Consider the following 22,717-nt stretch of genomic DNA (forward strand, 5'->3'; position numbering starts at 1 on the left):
AGATTTCGATTGTTTTATTTTTTTACTATAAATTTTAACTAGTTTTGTACAGATTGTGATTGTTTAAATAAATCAAACAATGTATTATATAAGAAAATAATTGTCATTGATTATTACATGTGTCATTTTAAATATTTTAATAAATTAAAATGTTTATTTTTGAGTATATCAATCAAATTTCAATAGTATTTATTTTCTTTTTGTTGATTGTTTTTTTCTTTTTTCGGTTGTTTAATTAATTAATTAAATTTTTTTCTAGCTTTTTTTTTTTTCTTGTTATTAAATTATTATTTATTTAGAGTAACATTGTTGTTGGATTTTCCATGAGGCTCTTGAAAGCAGCGAGCCATTGTGCACCAACAGCACCATCAACAGTTCTATGATCACAACTTGCTGTTACTGACATAAATTGACCAGTTGTGAAGCTAAAATAAATTTTAAAAAACCAATTAAATTATGTTAATTAAAATGATAAATACAAAATGTAATAAAATTAATTTACCCTCTTTCATTGTTTGCTGGAATTAGTCTTGTTTCAGTTGTACCAATTGCAAGAATAATTGATTGTGGTGGATTAACAATTGCTGAGAAATTTTTAACACCAAACATACCAAGATTTGATACTGTAATAGTACCACCTTGGAATTCTTGGGGTTGAAGTTTTCCTTCACGTGCTTTAGCAGCAAGTGCTTTAACGTCTTTGCTAATTTCAACAATTCCTTTCCAATCAGCACCAAATACTATTGGAGTTATTAGACCAGAATCAGTACTTACAGCAACACTCACATCAACATTGTCATATCTAAATAAATAAATAATATTAGTAAATAAAATTAAAAAATTATTTTCATAATCATTAAATAAACTTACTGTCTAATAACATCACCCATCCATGCAGTATTACCCTCTGGTACTTTTTTACATGCCATTGCCATTCCCTTGATAATAATATCATTGATACTAAGTTTAACTTTATCTTTTTCCAACATTTTATTAAATTGTTCTCTCATAGCCATTGCATTATCCATTTTAATATCAATTGTTAAATAATAATGTGGTATTGTTTGTTTACTTTCCAATAAACGTTTGGCAATAACACCACGTATATTAGAAACAGGCATATCAACACCACCAGAAAATGCAGTGCCAATTGAACCAGCTGTTGCTGGTGATGCACCCTCAAGATCTTTTGATGTTATTGAACCAAATAATCCACTTCCTTTTAATCCCTGTATATAATAATATACCAAATATATTTAATAACAAACATAACACTTTTATTTTTTAAACTGATGAATGAAAATAATACCTGAAGACTTAAACCTCGTTGAGCAGCTAATGTTTTAGCATATGGACTTGCATAAATTCTATCACCAGAAGAAGTTGGCAATGATGGAGTTGAAGTTGATGATGCAACTGGTGCTGATGCTGGTTTAGGTGGTGATGGTGGTGGTGGAGGAGGAGATGGAGCTGCTGCAGCTGGAGTTGGAGCAACTGGTGTTGATGAACCATCATCTTTGTAATCGTTAAAAGCTGCAATACTTGCTCCAGTTTCAACAATAATACATACTAAAGAACCAATTGTTATATTTTTAGTTCCAGCTGGTACCAATATTTTAGCAAGATATCCTTCTTCAGGTGTTTCGAAACCCATTGTTGCTTTGTCTGTTTCAATTTCAGCCAATAAATCACCTTCTGTTAATCTATCACCTGTAAAATATTACCAGCATAATTATTGTACTTTTTATTATTAATTTAAAAATATAATAATATATATTTTTCATGTTATTTACCTTCTTTTTTATGCCAAGTAATTATTGTGCCAGTTTCCATTGTTGGTGACAATGCTGGTAATGTCACCTTCACATGATCTGGATAATCTGCATAATAACGAAACTGTTGTTTCCATGGTCCAACTGATATTTTTTGTGCATTTATTCCTTGACATCTGTATGTTAATTAATTTAATTAAATAATAATATCATCAAATCATAACCTATTGACATAACTTGTATAATTTTTTTTTTAAACACTAAATATTAAAATATATAAAATGACAATTGTAGGATATTAATTTGAATAACATTATAAAATAATTAGACAAACCTTTGATTTAATTTTCTGTGAAGACATCGAGTTGTTAAACATCGAACGACATTACTTTTCACCGCGTTACGTAGTGTCACCCGAGCCAAGTCATTGCGCAGCTGATTTGTTGTTCTCAGTAACATTATAAAAAAATATATCTATCTAAAATTAATAAAACAAATATTTAATATTGTAATTTAAAAATTTATTAATGTTTTTATTTATTTTAAGTAAATATTTTACATACCAGCAAGAAAATTAAAAAATATATATCGGGAACGTAAATTCAGTGGGGTTGATGACAAGGGAGCCAACTTGAATCTGATTGAATTTCTAAAATAACATTATAAAAAATCAAAAGTCTCTAGCAGTCTCTAGAATTGTCAATAGTTTTTTATCAGAATTTATGTAATTCAAATTTGGCTGATTAATTTTAATTTTATTCATGATAAATAATTTATTATTGTTGAAGTATAACGCTTATCTAAACCATTTTAATCAATTAATAAAATGCTAATATTTTTCTCTTTTCAATGACAATATTAATTTAAATACTGATGCTATATCTTAATAATATAATTTAATAGTCGTATTGCATATTTTATCATATGTAAATATTGTTATTGAACTTGACATTGGTTTATTTGATATTTATATAATATAATAAATTTTTATCATTAAATATACGTAAAAATTCCAAAAGATTTTTCGAAATTTATCCGTATTTCTATGAATTTCTCCGTAATTTTTTTGGGAGGATATATTATATTGTTATAAGCAAATTATCAATGATAAATATTATGAAATATTTGTTATCAGTAAATTCTTAAGAAGCCAATCAAATTCAAAGCCAATGTTACAATTATCAATGTTTATAAAATATATATAAGCTATCGCTCTTGATCCATGACTTATGTAATTTTTTTTAAATGAACAAATGTAATTAGAATAAAAATAAATAGAATTATAGCAAAATTAAAGTAAAAAAATGCAAAAAATATAACCGCCCGAACAGGGACTTGAACCCTGGACCCTCAGATTAAAAGTCTGATGCTCTACCGGCTGAGCTATCCGGGCGACGGTTATTTTTCTAGCATTTCAGAAGTCCGCAAGTTCTACCACTAGAAAAATTGATAGCGTTGTGATGTGACTAGAATATCACTAATAAATTTAGTTATTTTTAGTAATAAATAATTTTGCATGGTGGACATTTACCTTAACATTCAAAATAGATCAAATAGATTTGAGTGTAAATACACCTTAAGAACTGTCATTTTTTGCATTGCAATTGCATTGTATTGCATGATGACTATTTACTTGTATACAGAATACAGATATGTATACTTATATATGAAAAAAAAAAAACTGTACAATTAATTTATAAACTTTCATTTATTTTATAAAAATGAATTTAAAATTTATGAATTTTTAAATGTTATCTTAAATTGTGTGTTTTTATATACAAATGGTGTTTTTAAATTTTTTTAAAAAATTTAGATCTAGTCAACATAATGAAACCTTATGAAAAATGAATAATTTTTTTTTAATTTTTTGTCATCATGGACAGTTATAGTGATGCATTATAAAAATCTAGTCAAATTAAATTATTAATAATTTTTTAATTACTTGTGATATTGGTAAAAAATAAAAAATAGAAAAAAAATTAATTATCATTGTTTAATGAGTGTTTAAAAATTTTTTAATTGTTGGTGGTATAAAAATATATATTACCAAATGTTAAAATATAAATGTTATATTTAAAAATAATATTTATAAAAATTATTATTGACAAGTTTATAAAATTTCAATGACTTCAAAGTATAATGAAATTTTTATTAGAAAAATAGCAAGGTTGAAAGAATGCAATGGGGTTGATGATAATAAAATTTCCATGGTTTATCACATGGACATGTCTTATATGGGGATTAAATTCAAGCCCTCAAGTGTTACCTAAACAAGTACCATGTGATAAAACACGTAAAGTTTTTACTGATACATGGGGAATGATTAGCGATGGCCCTATGGGATCAAATTATACACAGGATTCACACTGTGAATGGCTTATCCAAGGTATTATTTTATATTTTTTACTATTAAAATTGGATTATTGTTTAATTATTTATTCTTTTTCTTACAGCCAATAAAAGTAGCCAATTTATAACTCTTAGTTTTCGTACAATGGGAACAGAGTGTAGTTATGATTATGTTTTTGTTTATGATGGTGATTCATTTCGTTCACCATTACTTGGTAGTTTTAGTGGTAAAACTGAGCCTCAACAAGTAACATCATCATCTGGCTATGTAAGTTAATTATTATTTGAAAAAAAAGACTATTCAATTAATTAAATACATGTTGTAATTTTGTTTTTTAGATGTTAATATTATTGTACAGTGATACAAATTATGTTTTGGATGGTTTTCATGCTGAATTTTCAGTAACAGATTGTCCAAATAATTGTACACGACATGGTAAATGTATTAATAATACATGTTTTTGTGAAAATAATTGGGGTGGAAAAGATTGTTCAAGAGAATTATGTCCAGATAATTGTGGTAATGGAGGTTTATGTAGTACTAATAAATGTCAATGTAAAAAAGGTTTTTCTGGTCAATCATGTTCGTTAAATTCAAAAAGACCAGATGGAAATAAATGGCACTGGTTATCACATTCAGAAAGTGGATTAACACCAAGAGCAGCACATTCAGCAGTATATGATACTCAAACAGATTCATTATTTGTATTTGGTGGATATGATCTTAATTATGTACTTGGTGATCTTCAAGTTTATAGATTTAATACAAGCCAATGGGAAGATGAACATGGTGTAATACTAGAAAGTCCATCATCTGTTGATTATTTAGATCCAACATTAATTAAAAATGAACTTGAACGAATTAGTGCAGGTGAAGAAAAATATGGTTTATCATCAAGATCATTTGCTTGGAAATTATTGTATAATATTAAAAGTAACAGTAGCATTGGTTTAACTAATAATAATACTGAATATTTATCAACAAATCAACGTGAACGTATAAAAAAATTACATGAAATTCATACAAATAAACAAAAACGTCATAGTCATCAATCATATAAAACAAATGATTCATCATTTTGGCAAGAATATTTATTTGACACACCAGTAATAAATAAAATTAAAAAAACAAATTTTATAAATGATAAAATAAAACGTAATATACCAGAATATTTAACACCAGCACCACGTTATGGTCATGCTGCTTGTAAATATGAAAAAGGTTTTGTAATTTATGGTGGAAAATTATCAGATGGTACATTGTCAAATGAACTTTGGCATTATAATATTAAAGATAAAATATGGACACGTAGAGCTAAAAATTCACCACTAAAACCACCAGCTTTAACACGACATACATTAACATTAGCAAAAGATAATATTTATATATTTGGTGGTAGTACAGTTGACGGTGAATTTTCATCAAATTTATATACAATACGACTTAATATGACAAATAGTACAAATGAAAAATGGATTAAAGTAAGACCACGTGGTGGTAAAGAATTAGATGTACGTGTTGTTGCACATTCAACAGTTTATCATATTGCAACAAATTCATTGTTAGTTTATGGTGGTGTTGTTGCAAGTGTTGCAAGATTTAGTAAATTATCTGATAGAATGTTTGTATTTCAAATAAGTCGTAAAGTATGGTCGGAAATTCATTATCCACGTGAACATTTACCAGATGTATATGTACCACGTGAAAGAGCATTTCATTCATGCAATATTATTGGTAATTATCTTGTTGTATTTGGTGGCTATTCACATCGTCATAATAAAGAAGAAATATGTTATGATAATCAAATGTATCTTTATAATCTTGGTTGTCATGTTTGGGTTAGTCATGAGGTACTTGGTATTAATGATAAAGTATCAAGTTATCCAAAACAACAAGGTGTATTTGCTCATGCTGCTGATGTTAGAAATGATAATACATTATTATTAATTGGTGGTTATCATGGTAATGTTAATGCTGATTTATTAGCATATACATTACCACCAATGTTAGCACCTGGTAATGATGAATTAATTGAACCAGAAGAACTTTGTTCAAATCATAAAACATTTACTGAATGTTCAGCAAATCCAGAATGTGGATGGTGTTCAGCTGATGAAATATGTTATGGTAGAACAATTGGTAGTAATTGTACAACAAATTTACAAACATCAAGATGTCCTGGTGTATGTCCTGTACTTGGTGATTGTCATTCATGTTTAATACATGGACAACCTGGTGGTGGTTGGGGTACAAATTCACGTGGTAAAAATTCAATATCAAATAAATTAAATCTTGGTACATGTACATGGTGTGTACAAAATGCTCGTTGTCATCATAAAAATGATAATTATGGTGTATGTGGTTTACGTGATGATACATTATCACAAATACCCGGTTGGTGGGGTACAAAAGGTACAGAAATATCAAAAGTTGAAGATTGTCGTATTATGGATCGTCGTCCTGGGCTAACATTTCTTAAATATAAACCACCAGTTAATTTTACACAACCAGATTCAGTTACAATTGTTAATGCAACGACAATTGATTTTAATGTACCATCAATGCAAGGTGCTAAAAGTGAATCAGCACTTGGTGGTGAAATGATTGCACGTTTAATTGGTTTTTTAAGACCACCAGAATATTATTGGGATGGTAATAATGAACAATTAAAAATATGTGTAAGTTATAATAGTGCAACACTTCGTGTATTACAATATACAAATAATAATATGTCAAATAAAGAATTAGAACTTGTTGCAAATTTAACTGCTGAAACATCACAATGTATACCAACAAAATGGCAAAATGGTAATTATATGACACTTGATAATGGTCGTTATCTTCTTGATTTTGAATCAAAACGTATGGTTACAGTTAATTATGCATATCCAAGTAAAATGGAAATAACACATAATCGTAAAAATGAAAATCCAAAAGTATTTACATTTGAATATCTTGAACCATATCAAAATGGTTCATGTTATCAATATAAAAATTGTCTTCATTGTTTAACTGATTCATCATGTGGATGGTGTGATATTAATAATAAATGTTTATCACGTTCATTGGATGAAAAAAAAAGTTGTTCAATAACAATTGATATTGATAAAAATGGTTTATTTATAAATGAATGGCATTATTTAACAATAACACCATCATCATGTGCAAATTGTTCAAATTATATATCATGTGAATCATGTGTTGAAACAAATATATGTGAATGGTGGACAGAAGAAGCAAGATGTGCAAGATTAGGTAGATTACCAAATAGTGTTATTAATATTAAACAATGTCCAATTTCATGTAATAAAAGAATTAATTGTACACAATGTTTGGATGAACGTGGTCGTTGTGTATGGTGTGAAGCAACAAATGAATGTTTTTCATTTTCTGTATATACATCTGAATATCAATTTGGTTTATGTCGTGAATGGATGGATCAAGCTGGTCTTATGGGTGTAACATCACGTTCAGCTACATCATTAATAAGTGGTAATGATCAATGTAAAAGTTGCAATAGACATACAAATTGTACAAGTTGTCTTCATTCATTAAGTTGTGGTTGGTGTTATAATATTGATAATCCAATTATTGGCTCATGTGTACAAGGTGATTTTAATAAAGCCCATGTTAATTGTAATATTATTATTAATAATTATTACAATGAAACATTGAGTGTTGATAAATCAGGTTGGGCATATGCACAATGTCCAGATGTTGATGAGTGTGATCTTGGTCTTCATGATTGTCATTTAAATGCAATATGTACAAATACACATGGCAGTTATAGCTGTCAATGCAAACGTGGTTTTAATGGTGATGGAAAAGATAATTGTACTAAAACATGTTATGAAAAATGTATCAATGGATATTGTAGTGAAGCACCAGATTATAAATGTCAATGTAATCTTGGTTGGACTGGTTCTGATTGTAAAACAAATTGTGGCTGTTATAATCATTCAACATGTACAAATAGTGTTGGTATTTGTGATGAATGTCAAGATTGGACAACTGGAAGATTTTGTGATAGTTGTAAAATTGGAAGTTATGGTAATGCAACAACATCATTTGGTTGTCATCAGTGTAAATGTAATAATCATGGTGATGAAAATATGAATTATTGTGATAGTAAAACAGGACATTGTTTTTGTAAAGATAATACTGAAGGTGCTAATTGTGAATTATGTCAAAAAGGATATTATGGTAATCCAGAAAATGGTGGTATGTGTTATTATGGTTGTATGTCTAGAGGTATTATTAGTGGATATAAAAATGGTAAACAAGGTCTTGGTAGTAGATATTCAAAATTATCAATTTGGGATAATTATTCTGATAATAATCAAACAAAAGAATGTTTATGGATTATAATATCATCAAAAGAAGATAATTTAACAACAAATTTAATAATGCCACCAGCTGTTCCAAGTGTTATACAATTTTCAATTCACAAAGATATTAATGTTAGTTGTCAAGAAAATAGTGTTTATGTTTATGATGGTTTACCAAATTTTGTATCATCAATAAATAACTATCAAAGCCAATTACTTGGTGTTTATTGTTCAGATAGTACAGATTATCCAATAACTGTTGAGGCAAAAAGTGGAATATTAACTGTACACTATAAACAGCTTAATGAAATTGAAGGTTTTAATGCAAGTTATATTTTATTAACATGTAATGATAATTGTCCAATAAATCGTAAATGTCGTGGTGGTAATTGTCTTTGTAAAAATGGTTTTGTTGGTATTGATTGTGATATTGAATTATGTCCAAATAATTGTACATCATCTAAAAAACAAGGTATTTGTGATAAAAGTTATGGACATTGTGTATGTACAAATGGTTATGGTGGACGTGATTGTTCAATTAAAATAAAAGAACATCAATTAGTATTTACTGAATTATTTAATTCAGAATATCTTGCTGATCATCTTGATCATTTACGTAAAACATTACCACGTTTTGGACATAGTTTAGTTGCTGATCGTCGTGGTAGTTTATGGATGTTTGGTGGTTATTCATTATCACATGGTGCATTAAATGATATACGTTTATTTGATACTAAAAATAATACATGGATGCCAGTAACTGTTGAATCAACATCTGAATCATCAATGCCACAAGGTAGATATTTTCATGCAGCTGAAATTGTACATAGTCGTCAACAAATATATATTTATGGTGGTTTAACAATGAAAGATAAATCAAATAATACATTAAATGATTTTTGGAAATTTAGTTTACAAAATCAAAGATGGCATTATGTTAAACAAGATTTAATTATTGATGAACCACCACCATTAGCTGGTCATACATTAACATTACGTAGAAATCAAGATACTGAAAGTTTAATACTAATTGGTGGTTTTAGTACAAGTTATGGTTATTTAGATAGTGTTTGGGAATTTAATTTAGAAACTGAAATATGGATTAAACTTGTAACAGCTAAAAATGGTCCACTTGGTGTTTATGGTCATAGTGCTGTATATCATACTAAAACAGATAGTATATATATATTTGGTGGATATACATATGAAGTTAATAAAACATTTATATCAAATAAACTTTATGCACTTAATTATAAAACACGTACATGGTCAGCATTACCATCATTTGATAATGATTTAACAGATAATAATTTATTACCACAAGCACGTTATTTACATTCAGCAGTAACAACTGATGAATATATGATAATATATGGTGGACGTCAAAAACCACATAATAATCGTGATACATTAATTGCATATAAATATGCATGTAATTTATGGATTAAATTATTAACAAAAGATACTGATATTATTGGTAAATCACCACCACCATCATATGCTAATGCTATGACACATATTGATCCTGATGTTAATGTAATATATATTGTTGGAGGTTTTGATGGTGGTACTAAATGTCATGTTACTAAAATAATTATACCAAAAGATATATGTAATCTTTGGACTGATAAAACAGTATGTAGAAAATATTTTGGTTGTTCATTTTGTTCAGTAACAACAATTGATGGTATTAATTCATCATATTGTTTTTCAAATCAATTATCATCAAATCATGATGATAAATGTGATATTAATGTTATACAATCACAACGTTCAAATGGAGTTTTTTGTAATTCTGAATTAATGTCAAATCGTAAATGTCAAAATTTTAAAACTTGTACAGAATGTTTAGCTGAATGGCCATTTTATCATGATGCTGGTGATGTTAATCATGACGACGATGATGATGATGATGATGATGATAATGAAGATGATGAAGATGAAGATGATGATGATGCTATTGTATGTAAATGGTGTACAAATTGTCCACAAGGTAAATGCATACCATCAGAAAAAAATTGTGATGAACAAAATAAATGTAATAGACGACAAAATGAAATTATTGATATTAATCAATGTAGTGAAAGTAAATGTCCAGCAAGTGATTGTGAAAAATGTTCTAATTTAGGTGATAATTGTATTTGGACACGACAAATATTAAAAACATCAGATTATGGATGGAAAATGTCAAGTGAACCTGTATATGATTGGAATTGTATAACAAAAGAAGTATTTGAACGTTCAAATATTGAAAAAAAAAGTAATACATGTGAACCACGTTGTAGTAGTCATAAAAATTGTAGAGATTGTTTAAATTCAAGTGGTTCTGAGGGTGGTTGGCATGAATGTAGATGGTCAACACAATTAAAAGAATGTATATCACCATCATATCAATCACTTTATTGTGCTGGTGGTGTTTGTGGTTTAGTATTACGTAATAATGATATTGATAATTGTCCAGAGTCTTGTTTATCATTTAAACAATGTAGTATATGTTTAAAACATTCACATTGTGGTTGGTGTTCACTTGATTCAACAAATACAACTGGTCAAGGTATATGTACAGAAGGTTCACTTGAATCACCAGCAGATCATCCAGCTGATGGTACATGTAAAATGCTTTATAATAAATTAAATAATATTAATGAAACATTATTATTTAATGATAACAATAATAATACAAATTTTTCATGGCACTATGTTAAATGTCCACGTGAAAATGAATGTATAAATGGTCATCATACTTGTACAAAAAATAGTGAAAAATGTGTTGATTTAGATGATGGTTTTGAGTGTACATGTGGTGATGGTTATAAAAATGAAACATCATTATTATCTAATAATGAATTTGGTAAAAAAATATGTGTACCAATGTGTATACAAGGTTGTGTTAGAGGTGAATGTACAAGTCCAAATATATGTCGTTGTGATTTTGGTTATATTGGAGCAAATTGTTCAATTCAATGTCAATGTAATGGTCATAGTAATTGTGCTGGTCCTGATAAACTTGATGAATGTTTAAAATGTTATAATAATACAATGGGTTCACAATGTGATAAATGTGAACCATTATATGTTGGTAATCCAGCAAATAATGGACAATGTGTACCTTGTTTAGATTATTGTAATGGTCATACAAGAATATGTATTAATGAAAGTATGACTGTATCTGATCCAAATACAGTTGATCGTATGTCTATTGAATTATTAACAAAACAATTAGTTGAAGGACCAGTTGCTAAAGCTAAATGTGTTAATTGTGGTAATAATACAAAAGGTGATAAATGTGGTGAATGTGTTTCTGGTTATTTTCGTGGTACTGAAAATTTAAGAGATGTATGTAGACCATGTGAATGTCATGGACATGGTTATACATGTGATCCAATAACTGGTGAAAAATGTAATTGTGGTAATAATACTGAAAGTGAACCATCATGTATTAGTGGTCCAAGTGGTGGTATTAATAGCGGTGGTGGTGGTGGTATACCATGTTGGAAAGTACAATGTAGTAAATGTCGTGAAAATTATGCTGGTACACCAACAATGGGACATCAATGTTATAAAACAGTTACTGTTGATAATAAAATGTGTTTTGATTCAAAACTTATTGATGAATGTAAAATGAAACCAAAACCATTAAATCCTGGTGAGACAGTTTTTTATATGGTACAACCAAGATTTATGAATGTTGATATACGTATTATTGTTGATGTTACACAAGGTGCATTAGATTTATTTTTAAGTCCACAACCAGATTCATTTGTTGTTAATATTAATTCAACAACTGGCTATCAACAAGTTGAAATTGATAGTAGATTTAAATGGAAAAATGAACATTATGAAAATTGGTTTGATCAACGTGATCGTCTTTTATATCGTGTTAAATTTATTGAATTTCATTCAAATTTATATAATGATTCTGATTCAAATGAATCAACTTGGAATACACAAATACCACAATATATTGTTATGGAAAGATATGCTGAAGGTCTTGCAACATTTATAACAATTGAAAAAAGAAATACATTTTTAATTGTTAGAAATTTAACAAATAGATTGGTATTAACATTACCACAAGATAAACATGAACTTGGTCAAACAAAATTTCATATTGCATTACAAGCAATTGATACATCAAATGTAGATTCAAATAATCATGCTGCATATGGAATGATATTTTTTCGTCAAGATCAATTACATATTGATTTATTTGTATTTTTTTCAGTATTTTTTTCATGTTTTTTTTTATTTTTAGCTGCTTGTGTTGTTGCATGGAAAACAAAACAAGCTGCTGATATAAGACGTGCACGTAGACGACATGTTGTTGAAATGTTACACATGGCTAAAAGACCATTTGCTTGTGTTACTGTATTATATGATCATAATAAAAATGGACATAGTCCAAATTCACCATTACGTAAACGTCGACGTAATAAAGTTAATAATTTTCATAGTGATGTTAGGCCAATTGCTGTTGAACCAACTGATGATGGTATTGCTGCTGTTGCAACAGTATTTATTAAATTACCTGGTGGAAGAAATGCACCAGTTAAACTTGGTCTTGGTAGTTCACTTATATTATTGACAAGAGTTTATCCTGTCAATAGCAGAGTTTTTCTTCGTCGCAGACACAGTCATGCTATTAATTAACACAATAGCTTTTTTTATTAACGAAAAAAAATAAAACAAACGAAACAAGCGTGTTGTATAAATAGCCAATTGAATTATTTAATTTTTAAATATACTTACTAAAAATATAATTAATTTCTTTTTTTCTTTTATGTATAGAAAAAAATGTATAGAGTCTTGAAAATTTTCATGTTTTATTTTAACTAAGCAATTAAATTTTTATTATATAAATTAATTAATATATAAATGTTTTTGAATGTTTTAATATGTTATTAGCATTGCCATTCCTTGAAATAATTTAAGCACATTATACAATGTACATTTGTATATATATACACCAATTTGTATTATAAATTATAATTATAAATATAATTTTCTTTTGTATCAATTTTATTATTTTTTTCTTTTCTTTTTAAATGGGCTGCTATAAATAATTGTAATACAATATTAATATTATTTTTATTTGTTTATTTAAAATAATTTTTATAATAAATAAAAAATTAATATATGCAATGAATTTAAACACAAATATTGCCTTTTTTTTTGTTGTCTTTATTTCACTCTGTATTTTTTTTTTAAATTTAATTTTATTCATCATTTAAAATAATTTAATTCACATGTGTTTATTAAGAATGAATATATATATTTATTTTATTTAGAAGTTTTAAAAAAAAAAAAAAACTTTTTAACAATTGATTACATTTTTATAATTTTATAATCAAGAATGTATTTGAAAACCATTACCACTTGTACTTGTTTATGTTTTTTTTATTATTCGACTTGCTGATGACATTTTATTCAAGCGAATTGAAAAAAAATTATTATTTTTTGTTCATAAAAACACGAAGGTGAAGGAAAAAAATAAATTAAAATTTAATAAACCATTATTAAATAAAAAAGTATTGAATAATTTTACTTTTTTTTTTTGACCTTATTTAACCCAATTGACTATAAGATAAAAAAGTACAAGAAAAATACGAGAAATGCAACAACTCCTGCAACAGCTTTAATATACATTGACTTGCTGTTTAAATACGTTGCATTTTTTTTATATTTTTGCGACATCATTGATAAGTTTTGTGATTTTGTATCCAGCTCTGAAATTAAAATCAACAAAAATATTGTTAGCTTCAACTAAATAAAAATTGAGAATTATTATTTGAAACTAATAGCATTATATTAATAAATAATATCAACAATATTTAAAATTTTTTACCAGCTAAATAAAGCCAATAATATTACGTTTGAAATCATAGTATTGCATCATAATAAAATTATACAATAAATTTTTTTTTTAAACATTTTTTATGACATGCAAGATTGTGAGGTATAAGTGTAATTTTAAATAATTTTATCAACAATATAAAAATTAATAACAGCAAATAATTGACTAGTAATTTTTGTTATTTAATTTTTAAAAAAATTAATAAATTCTTTTTGGACTCTTTGTGACAATTAATTCCAAAAATAAATTGATTAATTAATTTAAAAAATTACAAATATTAAAATTTAAAAAGAGTAATAAATATATGTAGTTTTTTTTCATGAAAAATTTTAATTAATCTCAGAATGATAATAATTAAATGAGGTATATTTTTTGATTGATTTAAATTACCTGATAAAATTGTTCCTCTTTGTAAAACATCATCAATATTTTGTACCATAATTCTTTGAACATCATGTAGCTGATTATTAAGTGCATTCATATTTCTTCTTGATCTACCTCCAGAATATGATTTTTTAGCTTTTTGTATATAAATATCAAATTCAATAAATGTATAAGGCCTTGTAACAGTATTAACACGTTTACCATATTGTACATGAAATTCTTGAGCAATATCTTCAAGATAACTGTAGGCTAATGTTTTGCTCCAATTTTTTTCACAAAGTACCAAATAACATACATCATTTTCAATCAAATAACTGCAATAAATAAATAATATAATTAACTCATTCCTTTCCTTTTTAATACCAAGGATAAAGGATTTGAAAAAAGCAATAAAAATTGAACTTACTGAAAAAGATATGGTCCTGTTTCAATGGTACATCTTGATGGTGATTGTGTGCCAAGTTTTCTAAATAGCATTTTAGCTTGATTTTGATATTCCAATATATTTTTTCCACTCTAATAAAATAATAATATTATTATTAATGTTTGTTTGTTATTATTAATGTTATATATAATATTAAAATTAACCTGTTCGTCTTCTTGCATTGTGGCTACAAGTGGTAAGCCATCTGCTACCCTGGCAATCATTGTGAACAAAACCATTTTGATTTATTGTTAATGTAATTTTCCTTTTTTTAATTATAATTTTACGACAAATTTGATCCCTTTTTTGTGTTTCTATTTTAATTAATTCATAACATTAAACATTTAATTATTATTGAACTACAAAATGAAGTTACTGGCTGGGAAGTTTGTCATTCTTTACATATGAATATTTTTTTTTTGCCACATTGTCAACACATCATTGACGACCCAAAGTTCAATTATATATCAAGATGTCAAACTCTAATATTCATCAGTGTTCATCAGGTAATTATTCCGCCAGAGGGAGAAAAGAAAAAAACCCTAGAATCGAAAAATTGTTTAAAATTTAATTGTTGCTCTTGTCATATTGTTAATAAAATTTTTTAAATCAACAATTAATTATTATTTTAGATAAGAGTATATAAATCAGGTTTAAAATTCTTGTAAGTCATAAAAAATAAATTTATTCAGTAAGTGATTACTGCGCATTTCTCACTGTCAGGCGCTGATAACACAAAATTAACATCTTGAAATTGTTGTTTTTACTGATTGATCATATGTGTTGATTATAACCTAATTTATTATAAATAATAAATATTGACAAAGTATAAATTACAATATTAATTTTTTTATAGATATTAAATATTTTCTAAAATGCTAGAAATAACTTGCAATGATCGACTTGGAAAAAAGGTCAGAGTCAAGTGTAATCCAGATGACACAATTGGTGATTTAAAAAAATTAATTTCTGCTCAAACTGGTACTCATTGGGAGAAAATTGTTTTGAAGAAATGGTATACAATTTACAAAGATCACATCAAATTACAAGATTGTATCCTTTTTATTTTAATTAATTATTTAAACAATTGTTTAAATTAAATAATCATGAAGCTTTAAATAGATAGGTATAAATTTTTTTTCTTAACAAAAATATCAGATGAAATACATGATGGCATGAATTTGGAGTTGTATTATCAATAATACAAAAAGTAAATGCAATATTTATTTTCTATAATAAATTCAATTGAAACAATAATCCATAATAATTATTTAAGTCTCAGCTGAAAAATAATTATTAAACTTTCATTTATAAAATCAAATACATGGGAATTTTTTCTAAATAAAATTTTTCAAATAAAAATATTAAAACGTTGTTATTCATTTGTTGTAATATTAGAACGAAAATAAATTAAAATTTCCACAATAGAAAAATACACTTTTATGCCTCAATTCTGTAAGAAAAATATTTTAGTTTTAAAAAGAAAATTTAAACATTTATTTAATAAAAATAATCACAAGCCAAATTTTTATTTTTATTAAAAATAATTACATTATTGTTTTATTTATCAACTAACAATAATTTCTTTTAAATCTAGAGAATATTTAATAATCAATATAATTCAAAATAATAATAAATCAATATTGTAAATTAAGGAGAAAAAATATATTTAAAAATAAAAAAACAATTTGAATAAACATTTAATATTTCATTTTAACAATAAATAATATATTAAAATCTTTTAATTGAACTATATTTTATTCTAATGATATAATAATTATTTTTTTTGTTTAAATAAATTATAATTAATGAGGTCTTTTAAATAATCCTTCACGACTTGTTGGATTTTCTGATTCAATGGCTATTCTCCCACGATTTTCAAGAAAATCTCTTATATGTTGAACAATCAATTCAATGGCAACTGCAACAAAATAATATAAATTTTTTTCATCTTTTTATTTACCCAAGTAATTAAATTATAATAAAAAAAATTAATATTTAATAACAAATATAAACATTAACGTTAAATGATAAATTGAAAAAAATTTTAAAAAATTAAAATTACGTTAAAATACATACATGCAATTATTAATTATTAAATGCTTAAAAAAATGAAATGAATATTTTAATAGTCTATAAAAAATTAAATATTTAAACAACGATTTGTTTTTGTTTTAAATTTTATTATTTAAAAATGTTTAATATGTAAAAATGAATGAATTTTGGCAGTTTATAATAATAGCAATTTTTTGTTGTTTAATTTAATTCATTTTTAGTCAATTATTTTTATTAATATTATGTTATATTATTAAATCATCTGCTGAGGGTATCTGATGAAGCTGAAGTGCGTCTTAGCTGGATGTATGGATGCTGCCCGGAGCCAGAATCAGCCTTTTTTGAATGTAAAATGTCCCAGATGTGGTGCCCAATAAGATCTATAGCCACTGCAAACATACAAGACCTATGTATGTTTTGTTTTTTTTTCTTCTATTTTTAATTTTTTTTTTTTATACATTATTTTGTATAAATTTAATTTTAGTATTCAATACGTATTTATCCCAATCACCGGGCAGCACCCAATTTTATTAATATTATTATAAATAAATTTAATGACTCATAATGATTTTAAATGATGTTAATATTTATTTTGAATTACAAAAAAGTCTATTCTTTTTTTTATTTTTAAACATATTTAACAAATTAATTTACTGTAAAATTATCAACAAAGTAATCCATGTTAAATATAATTTTTAATGACTGTTAATATTGTTATTGTATTATTAAATTATTATTTTTAAAATCGACTGAAGAATAGACTTTTTGTTTGATTTTTCAAAATGTAAAAATTTTTAAATGAATTAAATTGATATAAATATTAATATTTAATTAATTTTATCATAAAAAATATACAAATAATATTGAAAATAAAATTCACGTGCAAATTATTAAATATTTTACTGACCTGTATTATCAGCTCCTCTTGGAATAATAACATCAGCAAATTTTTTAGTTGGTAAACAAAATTCTTCAAATGCTGGTTTAACATAATTCATATATTGATTAAGTACATAATCTAAATCTCTTCCACGTTCTTTAATATCTCTTGGTACTATATAAAAATATTAATTATTATTATATTGTTGGATTTATTATGAAATAAAAATGTAAATTATAAATACCTCTTCTAGCGAGTCGAGTATCAGAGTCTGTATCCACAAAAAGTTTCATATGAAATAAATCTCTAATATTTAGAAAATAAAAAACTAATATGCCTTCAAATAACACAACATCTGCAGGATATATTGTTGTCAATTGATCCTTGATTCTATAAAAAATAATTCAACAATTATAAAGTCTTTGTTAAATTGTTTTTAAAAAATTAAATACAAAGAGCAAAATTAATCTCTAGATGAATGAATGTTTTTCTTTCTACGATATTTATATGATGGCTAGTTAACCCTTTACTTTTAAACTTAAAAAAAAATCAATATACATTTATAAATAAATTTTAAATGATTTAAAAAAATTAATTTTAAAGCTATTTATTTAATTGGATTAAATTGATGTATCAAAACGTATTGATATGTTTAATTTCAAATATATAATTTGTAATGTACGCATTATCTTTATGATTGCATAATTATAAAATTAATTTTGTTATTGTATTTTAATTGAGCAATAATAATATACTTACATGCTGTTTGTTTTGTAGTCATATGCTGGAATTTCACATTTGACACCAGCAAGTATGTCCTTGAGTGTTTGAAGAATAAGATCATTATCAAAACTATCTGGATGATCAAAATTATATTGTCCTTTTTCAGCTCGTATTTTTTCAGCTGGTGTTAAATCACGATAAAAGCTGTCTTGTGATATACAAACAACTTGACGTTCCTGATGATCCATATCAACTTGACCAAGTTTTTCCATTATCCGTTTGCATACTGTTGACTATTTTTAAAATTTATATTTCGATTAATAATGTATTTTTAAAGATAAATAATATTTTTTTTGCATATACCTTTCCACTTGCAGTACCACCAGATACACCAATGAGAAAAGGTGTTTTTGGTTCAACTCCATTGAGTTTATTTGGAAAATTAAATGAAATTTTACGATTTGTAACCATTTTCAGTGGCACATCAGCCATTGCTTGTATTTTTTTTCCATTCAATAATAATTGACGAATTAATAATTTATTTATAGCCACGATGACGTATAGTTTTATTCTTTTGTACAATTGCGTTAATAAAAAAAGAAAATTAATGAGTAAACACGGTGCAAGACTTATCAATATATCCAAGCATGGAACGTCAGGTCATGCGGGATCCAGAAATGTCGCTTTTGTTATGTGGTTAAACGTCAAACTAAGGATAAATAATAATAATATTTATAAATTATTATGTAAATAAATAAACAATCATAATCAAAATAAACATTACCAGTATTGATTTATTTATAATAAATATTTTAACAATATAATTTGCAATAATAAACAATGAAAACAACATCAGTCTGAGCTTTTCCAATTTATTAATTAGTAAAGGGTTGTATCCACAGCTAAGTTTACTCGATTTATTACCAGAAACAACTAGTTTGTTTATGGAACCAGGTGCACCGCAGTTTTTCCAAAACTCTCCAAAAGTTAAATTGACTGACGCTCTAAAAAATTATTCAACAATAATTAAATCAACATGAACAACGACGTTGTTACTGCTGTTGAAAAACTCGATATTAAAAAAAATGATAAGGCACGAAACAGTAATAATTAATAAAAAAAATAAAATCCTTTTTCTATACTTTAAAATATCTAAATTGTTAGAAAAAAAAAATTTAGTTGAATCATGATTAACATATTGAAATACCGGGGTTTAATACAATCTGGTGTTAAATGGAAACATGCTTGGGTTTGTTATAAATAATCTTCACAATTTGTTGCCTTTTATTGAGATATTGTTGATGATTATTTACTTTTTTAATAATTTTATGGGATTAACAAGTTAATTAATACATACACAAATTTCTTTAATCAATATTAGAAATCATAACCTTAAATTTCATTTTGACCTGAATTTTTAAATACACCTGTATTGCAATTGTTTTTTATTGAAAAAAAAAGAAAAAATGATATTGTTGATGATGATTAAGGGGGAGTAGTTTAAATATTAAATTTTAATTTAATTTTTAATCACGTTACAGGCCAAGATGAAGGGTAAAGATAAAAAAGGAGCTGTTGATAAAAATGCAGTTGCTGAAATGAAACCATGGCCTGCATTTATTCAGGTAATTTTAAATGAGTTTACTTTTAATTAATTATTATAATTATTAAATTTATTGTTAAATAATATTGTTAATAATAATTAACAGGAAAGAATTGCACTCTGGGATAAATTGAAAGCTGAGTATGATGCAACTGTTGCAGCAAAAGTGCCAGAAGATATAACAGTAACTTTACCAGATGGAAAAGAAATTCCAGCTCAATCATGGCGTTCAACACCATATGATATTGCAAAAGGAATTAGTCAAGGTCTTGCTGATAATACAATTGTTGCTAAAGTAAATAATGAATTATGGGATCTTGATCGTCCACTTGAAACAAATTGTAAACTTGAATTAATGAAATTTGATAGTCATGATGGTCAACAAGTATTTTGGCATTCAAGTGCTCATATACTTGGTGAAGCAATGGAACGTGTTTATGGTGGTTGTTTATGTTATGGACCACCAATTGATAATGGTTTTTATTATGATATGTTTGTTGGTGGTGAACGTGGTATTGGACAAACTGATTTTCCATGTCTTGAAACATTATATAAAACAATTGTCAAAGAAAAACAACCATTTGAACGTTTAGAAATGAAAAAAGATGATTTATTAGAAATGTTTAAATATAATGAATTTAAAATACGTATATTAAATGAAAAAGTACATACACCAACAACAACTGTTTATCGTTGTGGACCACTTATTGATTTATGTCGTGGTCCACATATACGTCATACTGGTAAAGTTAAAGCAATTAAAGTTACAAAAAGTTCATCAACATATTGGGAAGGTAAAGCTGATGCTGAAAGTTTACAACGTATTTATGGAATTAGTTTTCCTGATACAAAACAGCTAAAAGAATGGGAAAAATTCCAAGAAGAAGCTGCTAAACGTGATCATAGAAAAATTGGACGTGAACAAGAATTATTTTTCTTTCATGAATTATCACCTGGTTCATGTTTTTTCCAACCACGTGGTGCACATATTTATAATACACTTATTGAATTTATACGTGATGAATATAAAAAACGTGGTTTTCAAGAAGTTGTTACACCAAATATATATAATAGTAAATTATGGCAAACATCTGGACATTGGCAACATTATGCTGATAATATGTTTTCATTTGATGTTGAAAAAGAAAAATTTGCATTAAAACCAATGAATTGTCCTGGTCATTGTATGATATTTGATAATCGTATACGTTCATGGAGAGAATTACCATTGAGAATGGCTGATTTTGGTGTTTTACATCGTAATGAATTATCTGGTGCATTAACTGGTTTAACAAGAGTAAGAAGATTTCAACAAGATGATGCACATATATTTTGTTCACCTGAACATATTAAAAGTGAAATGATTGGTGCGTTGGAATTTTTAAGACATGTTTATACTGTATTTGGTTTTACATTTAATCTATGTTTATCAACAAGACCAGAAAAATATCTTGGTGATATTGAAGTATGGAATCAAGCTGAAAAAGCACTTGAAGATAGTTTAAATGCATTTGGTGAACCATGGTCAATAAATCCACAGGATGGTGCATTTTATGGACCAAAAATTGATATTACAATAATGGATGCATTAAAAAGAGCACATCAATGTGCAACAATACAACTTGATTTTCAATTACCAATTAGATTTGATTTATCATATATTAATGAACAAGGTGAAAAATCAAGACCAGTTATTATTCATCGTGCTATACTTGGTTCAGTTGAACGTATGATTGCAATATTAACTGAATCATATGCTGGTAAATGGCCATTTTGGTTATCACCAAGACAAGTTATGGTTATACCAGTTGGTCCATCACTTGATGATTATGCATCTCAAGTTAAAGATACATTATGGAATTCTGGTTTTATGGCTGAAGTTGATATTGATCATAGTGATACATTAAATAAAAAAATACGTAATGCACAACTTGCACAATTTAATTTTATTCTTGTTGTTGGAGAAAAAGAAAAAAGTGCTGGTACTGTTAATGTACGTACAAGAGATAATATTGTTCATGGTGAACATCCTACTGATCAACTTGTTGAAAAATTCAAAAAATTCCAGACTACAAAAGATCGTAATTGTGAAGAAAATTTTTAATTTCTTTTGACTTTAATTATTTAAAAAATTCATTGCATTTCTAGGTAATTTATTTATTTACCATGCATTTTTTTTTTTTTATTTTTTTTTTTTCGACACCTATAAAGCTTGATTAAATATTTTTGCAATTTGTAAACAATATTTCTATATAAAATGTACCAATCATTTGATTTTCAATAAAAAAAAAAAATTACTAAAAATAAACATTGTTATTATTTTTTAATTTAAAATTGATGAAAC

The 22,717-nt window shown here is 26.1% G+C and overlaps 6 protein-coding genes and 1 non-coding gene across 10 annotated transcripts; 3 read left to right on the forward strand and 4 right to left on the reverse strand.

The window, feature by feature from the left end:
- Positions 1 to 260: 260 nt before the first annotated feature.
- On the reverse strand, positions 261 to 2,435 carry LOC122858113 (dihydrolipoyllysine-residue acetyltransferase component of pyruvate dehydrogenase complex, mitochondrial). The gene is made up of 7 exons (XM_044160802.1): positions 2,336 to 2,435; positions 2,107 to 2,250; positions 1,794 to 1,948; positions 1,310 to 1,710; positions 871 to 1,229; positions 503 to 802; positions 261 to 425 (listed from the first exon to the last, which is right to left on the reverse strand). Exons 2-7 carry the CDS (start codon positions 2,229 to 2,231, stop codon positions 296 to 298), a joined length of 1,470 nt encoding a protein of 489 aa, XP_044016737.1. The 5' UTR covers positions 2,232 to 2,250; positions 2,336 to 2,435; the 3' UTR covers positions 261 to 295.
- Positions 2,436 to 3,092: 657 nt separating this feature from the next.
- Trnak-uuu lies at positions 3,093 to 3,165 on the reverse strand. Its single transcript has one exon. It is a non-coding gene; the product is annotated as a tRNA-Lys (tRNA).
- A 703-nt stretch (positions 3,166 to 3,868) lies between these two features.
- On the forward strand, positions 3,869 to 13,960 carry LOC122858033 (multiple epidermal growth factor-like domains protein 8). Its single transcript, XM_044160659.1, has 3 exons — positions 3,869 to 4,158; positions 4,226 to 4,389; positions 4,461 to 13,960. Exons 1-3 carry the CDS (start codon positions 3,954 to 3,956, stop codon positions 13,098 to 13,100), a joined length of 9,009 nt encoding a protein of 3,002 aa, XP_044016594.1. The 5' UTR covers positions 3,869 to 3,953; the 3' UTR covers positions 13,101 to 13,960.
- Positions 13,254 to 15,393, reverse strand: LOC122858170 (vesicle-trafficking protein SEC22b-B). The gene is made up of 4 exons (XM_044160895.1): positions 15,277 to 15,393; positions 15,095 to 15,204; positions 14,695 to 15,002; positions 13,254 to 14,176 (listed from the first exon to the last, which is right to left on the reverse strand). The coding sequence occupies exons 1-4, from the start codon at positions 15,349 to 15,351 to the stop codon at positions 14,028 to 14,030; spliced, it is 642 nt and encodes a 213-aa protein (XP_044016830.1). The 5' UTR covers positions 15,352 to 15,393; the 3' UTR covers positions 13,254 to 14,027.
- Positions 15,394 to 15,509: 116 nt separating this feature from the next.
- On the forward strand, positions 15,510 to 16,389 carry LOC122858201 (ubiquitin-like protein 5). 2 transcript variants are annotated; one of them, XM_044160940.1, is made up of 3 exons: positions 15,510 to 15,618; positions 15,969 to 16,165; positions 16,271 to 16,389. In XM_044160940.1, the coding sequence occupies exons 2-3, from the start codon at positions 15,988 to 15,990 to the stop codon at positions 16,312 to 16,314; spliced, it is 222 nt and encodes a 73-aa protein (XP_044016875.1). In that variant the 5' UTR covers positions 15,510 to 15,618; positions 15,969 to 15,987; the 3' UTR covers positions 16,315 to 16,389. The 2 variants fall into 2 exon arrangements, with proteins under 2 accessions (XP_044016875.1, XP_044016874.1); XM_044160939.1 differs by lacking the exon at positions 15,510 to 15,618 and adding an exon at positions 15,645 to 15,776.
- Positions 16,390 to 16,579: 190 nt separating this feature from the next.
- LOC122858156 (uridine-cytidine kinase-like) lies at positions 16,580 to 19,678 on the reverse strand. 2 transcript variants are annotated; one of them, XM_044160875.1, is made up of 6 exons: positions 19,555 to 19,678; positions 19,134 to 19,479; positions 18,807 to 19,063; positions 18,292 to 18,437; positions 18,075 to 18,221; positions 16,580 to 17,033 (listed from the first exon to the last, which is right to left on the reverse strand). In XM_044160875.1, the coding sequence occupies exons 2-6, from the start codon at positions 19,260 to 19,262 to the stop codon at positions 16,918 to 16,920; spliced, it is 795 nt and encodes a 264-aa protein (XP_044016810.1). In that variant the 5' UTR covers positions 19,263 to 19,479; positions 19,555 to 19,678; the 3' UTR covers positions 16,580 to 16,917. The 2 variants fall into 2 exon arrangements, with proteins under 2 accessions (XP_044016810.1, XP_044016809.1); XM_044160874.1 differs by lacking the exon at positions 16,580 to 17,033 and adding an exon at positions 17,275 to 17,556 and having other exon boundaries at positions 19,555 to 19,677.
- A 5-nt stretch (positions 19,679 to 19,683) lies between these two features.
- Positions 19,684 to 22,683, forward strand: LOC122858078 (threonine--tRNA ligase 1, cytoplasmic). Of its 2 annotated transcripts, none has more exons than XM_044160752.1 (3): positions 19,684 to 19,863; positions 20,312 to 20,395; positions 20,480 to 22,683. In XM_044160752.1, exons 1-3 carry the CDS (start codon positions 19,807 to 19,809, stop codon positions 22,475 to 22,477), a joined length of 2,139 nt encoding a protein of 712 aa, XP_044016687.1. In that variant the 5' UTR covers positions 19,684 to 19,806; the 3' UTR covers positions 22,478 to 22,683. The 2 variants fall into 2 exon arrangements, with proteins under 2 accessions (XP_044016687.1, XP_044016685.1); XM_044160750.1 differs by lacking the exon at positions 19,684 to 19,863 and adding an exon at positions 19,870 to 20,019.
- Positions 22,684 to 22,717: the final 34 nt, after the last annotated feature.

The sequence above is a fragment of the Aphidius gifuensis genome, linkage group LG5, assembly GCF_014905175.1.
Source record: "Aphidius gifuensis isolate YNYX2018 linkage group LG5, ASM1490517v1, whole genome shotgun sequence".
Lineage (NCBI taxonomy): Eukaryota > Metazoa > Arthropoda > Insecta > Hymenoptera > Braconidae > Aphidius > Aphidius gifuensis.

Excerpts from the sequence above, each read along its gene's own strand:
- LOC122858113 (XM_044160802.1), bottom strand. The coding sequence starts at position 2,231 with ATGTTACTGAGAACAACAAATCAGCTGCGCAATGACTTGGCTCGGGTG. Across the intron at positions 1,230-1,309 it reads AACGAGGTTTAAGTCTTCAG|GGATTAAAAGGAAGTGGATT; the intron begins GTATTATTTTCA and ends TATTATATACAG. Across the intron at positions 803-870 it reads ATGGGTGATGTTATTAGACA|ATATGACAATGTTGATGTGA; the intron begins GTAAGTTTATTT and ends TTATTTATTTAG.
- LOC122858033 (XM_044160659.1), top strand. The coding sequence starts at position 3,954 with ATGGGGTTGATGATAATAAAATTTCCATGGTTTATCACATGGACATGT. Across the intron at positions 4,159-4,225 it reads CTGTGAATGGCTTATCCAAG|CCAATAAAAGTAGCCAATTT; the intron begins GTATTATTTTAT and ends TTTTTCTTACAG. Across the intron at positions 4,390-4,460 it reads TAACATCATCATCTGGCTAT|ATGTTAATATTATTGTACAG; the intron begins GTAAGTTAATTA and ends TTTGTTTTTTAG.
- LOC122858170 (XM_044160895.1), bottom strand. The coding sequence starts at position 15,351 with ATGGTTTTGTTCACAATGATTGCCAGGGTAGCAGATGGCTTACCACTT. Across the intron at positions 15,205-15,276 it reads CAATGCAAGAAGACGAACAG|AGTGGAAAAAATATATTGGA; the intron begins GTTAATTTTAAT and ends TTATTTTATTAG. Across the intron at positions 14,177-14,694 it reads AAGAGGAACAATTTTATCAG|AGCTGGATACAAAATCACAA; the intron begins GTAATTTAAATC and ends TTTTAATTTCAG.
- LOC122858201 (XM_044160940.1), top strand. The coding sequence starts at position 15,988 with ATGCTAGAAATAACTTGCAATGATCGACTTGGAAAAAAGGTCAGAGTC. Across the intron at positions 16,166-16,270 it reads TCACATCAAATTACAAGATT|ATGAAATACATGATGGCATG; the intron begins GTATCCTTTTTA and ends CAAAAATATCAG.
- LOC122858156 (XM_044160874.1), bottom strand. The coding sequence starts at position 19,262 with ATGGCTGATGTGCCACTGAAAATGGTTACAAATCGTAAAATTTCATTT. Across the intron at positions 18,438-18,806 it reads GACTACAAAACAAACAGCAT|AATCAAGGATCAATTGACAA; the intron begins GTAAGTATATTA and ends TATTTTTTATAG. Across the intron at positions 18,222-18,291 it reads TACTCGACTCGCTAGAAGAG|TACCAAGAGATATTAAAGAA; the intron begins GTATTTATAATT and ends ATTTTTATATAG.
- LOC122858078 (XM_044160750.1), top strand. The coding sequence starts at position 19,957 with ATGATTAACATATTGAAATACCGGGGTTTAATACAATCTGGTGTTAAA. Across the intron at positions 20,020-20,311 it reads TTAAATGGAAACATGCTTGG|GCCAAGATGAAGGGTAAAGA; the intron begins GTTTGTTATAAA and ends ATCACGTTACAG. Across the intron at positions 20,396-20,479 it reads CATGGCCTGCATTTATTCAG|GAAAGAATTGCACTCTGGGA; the intron begins GTAATTTTAAAT and ends AATAATTAACAG.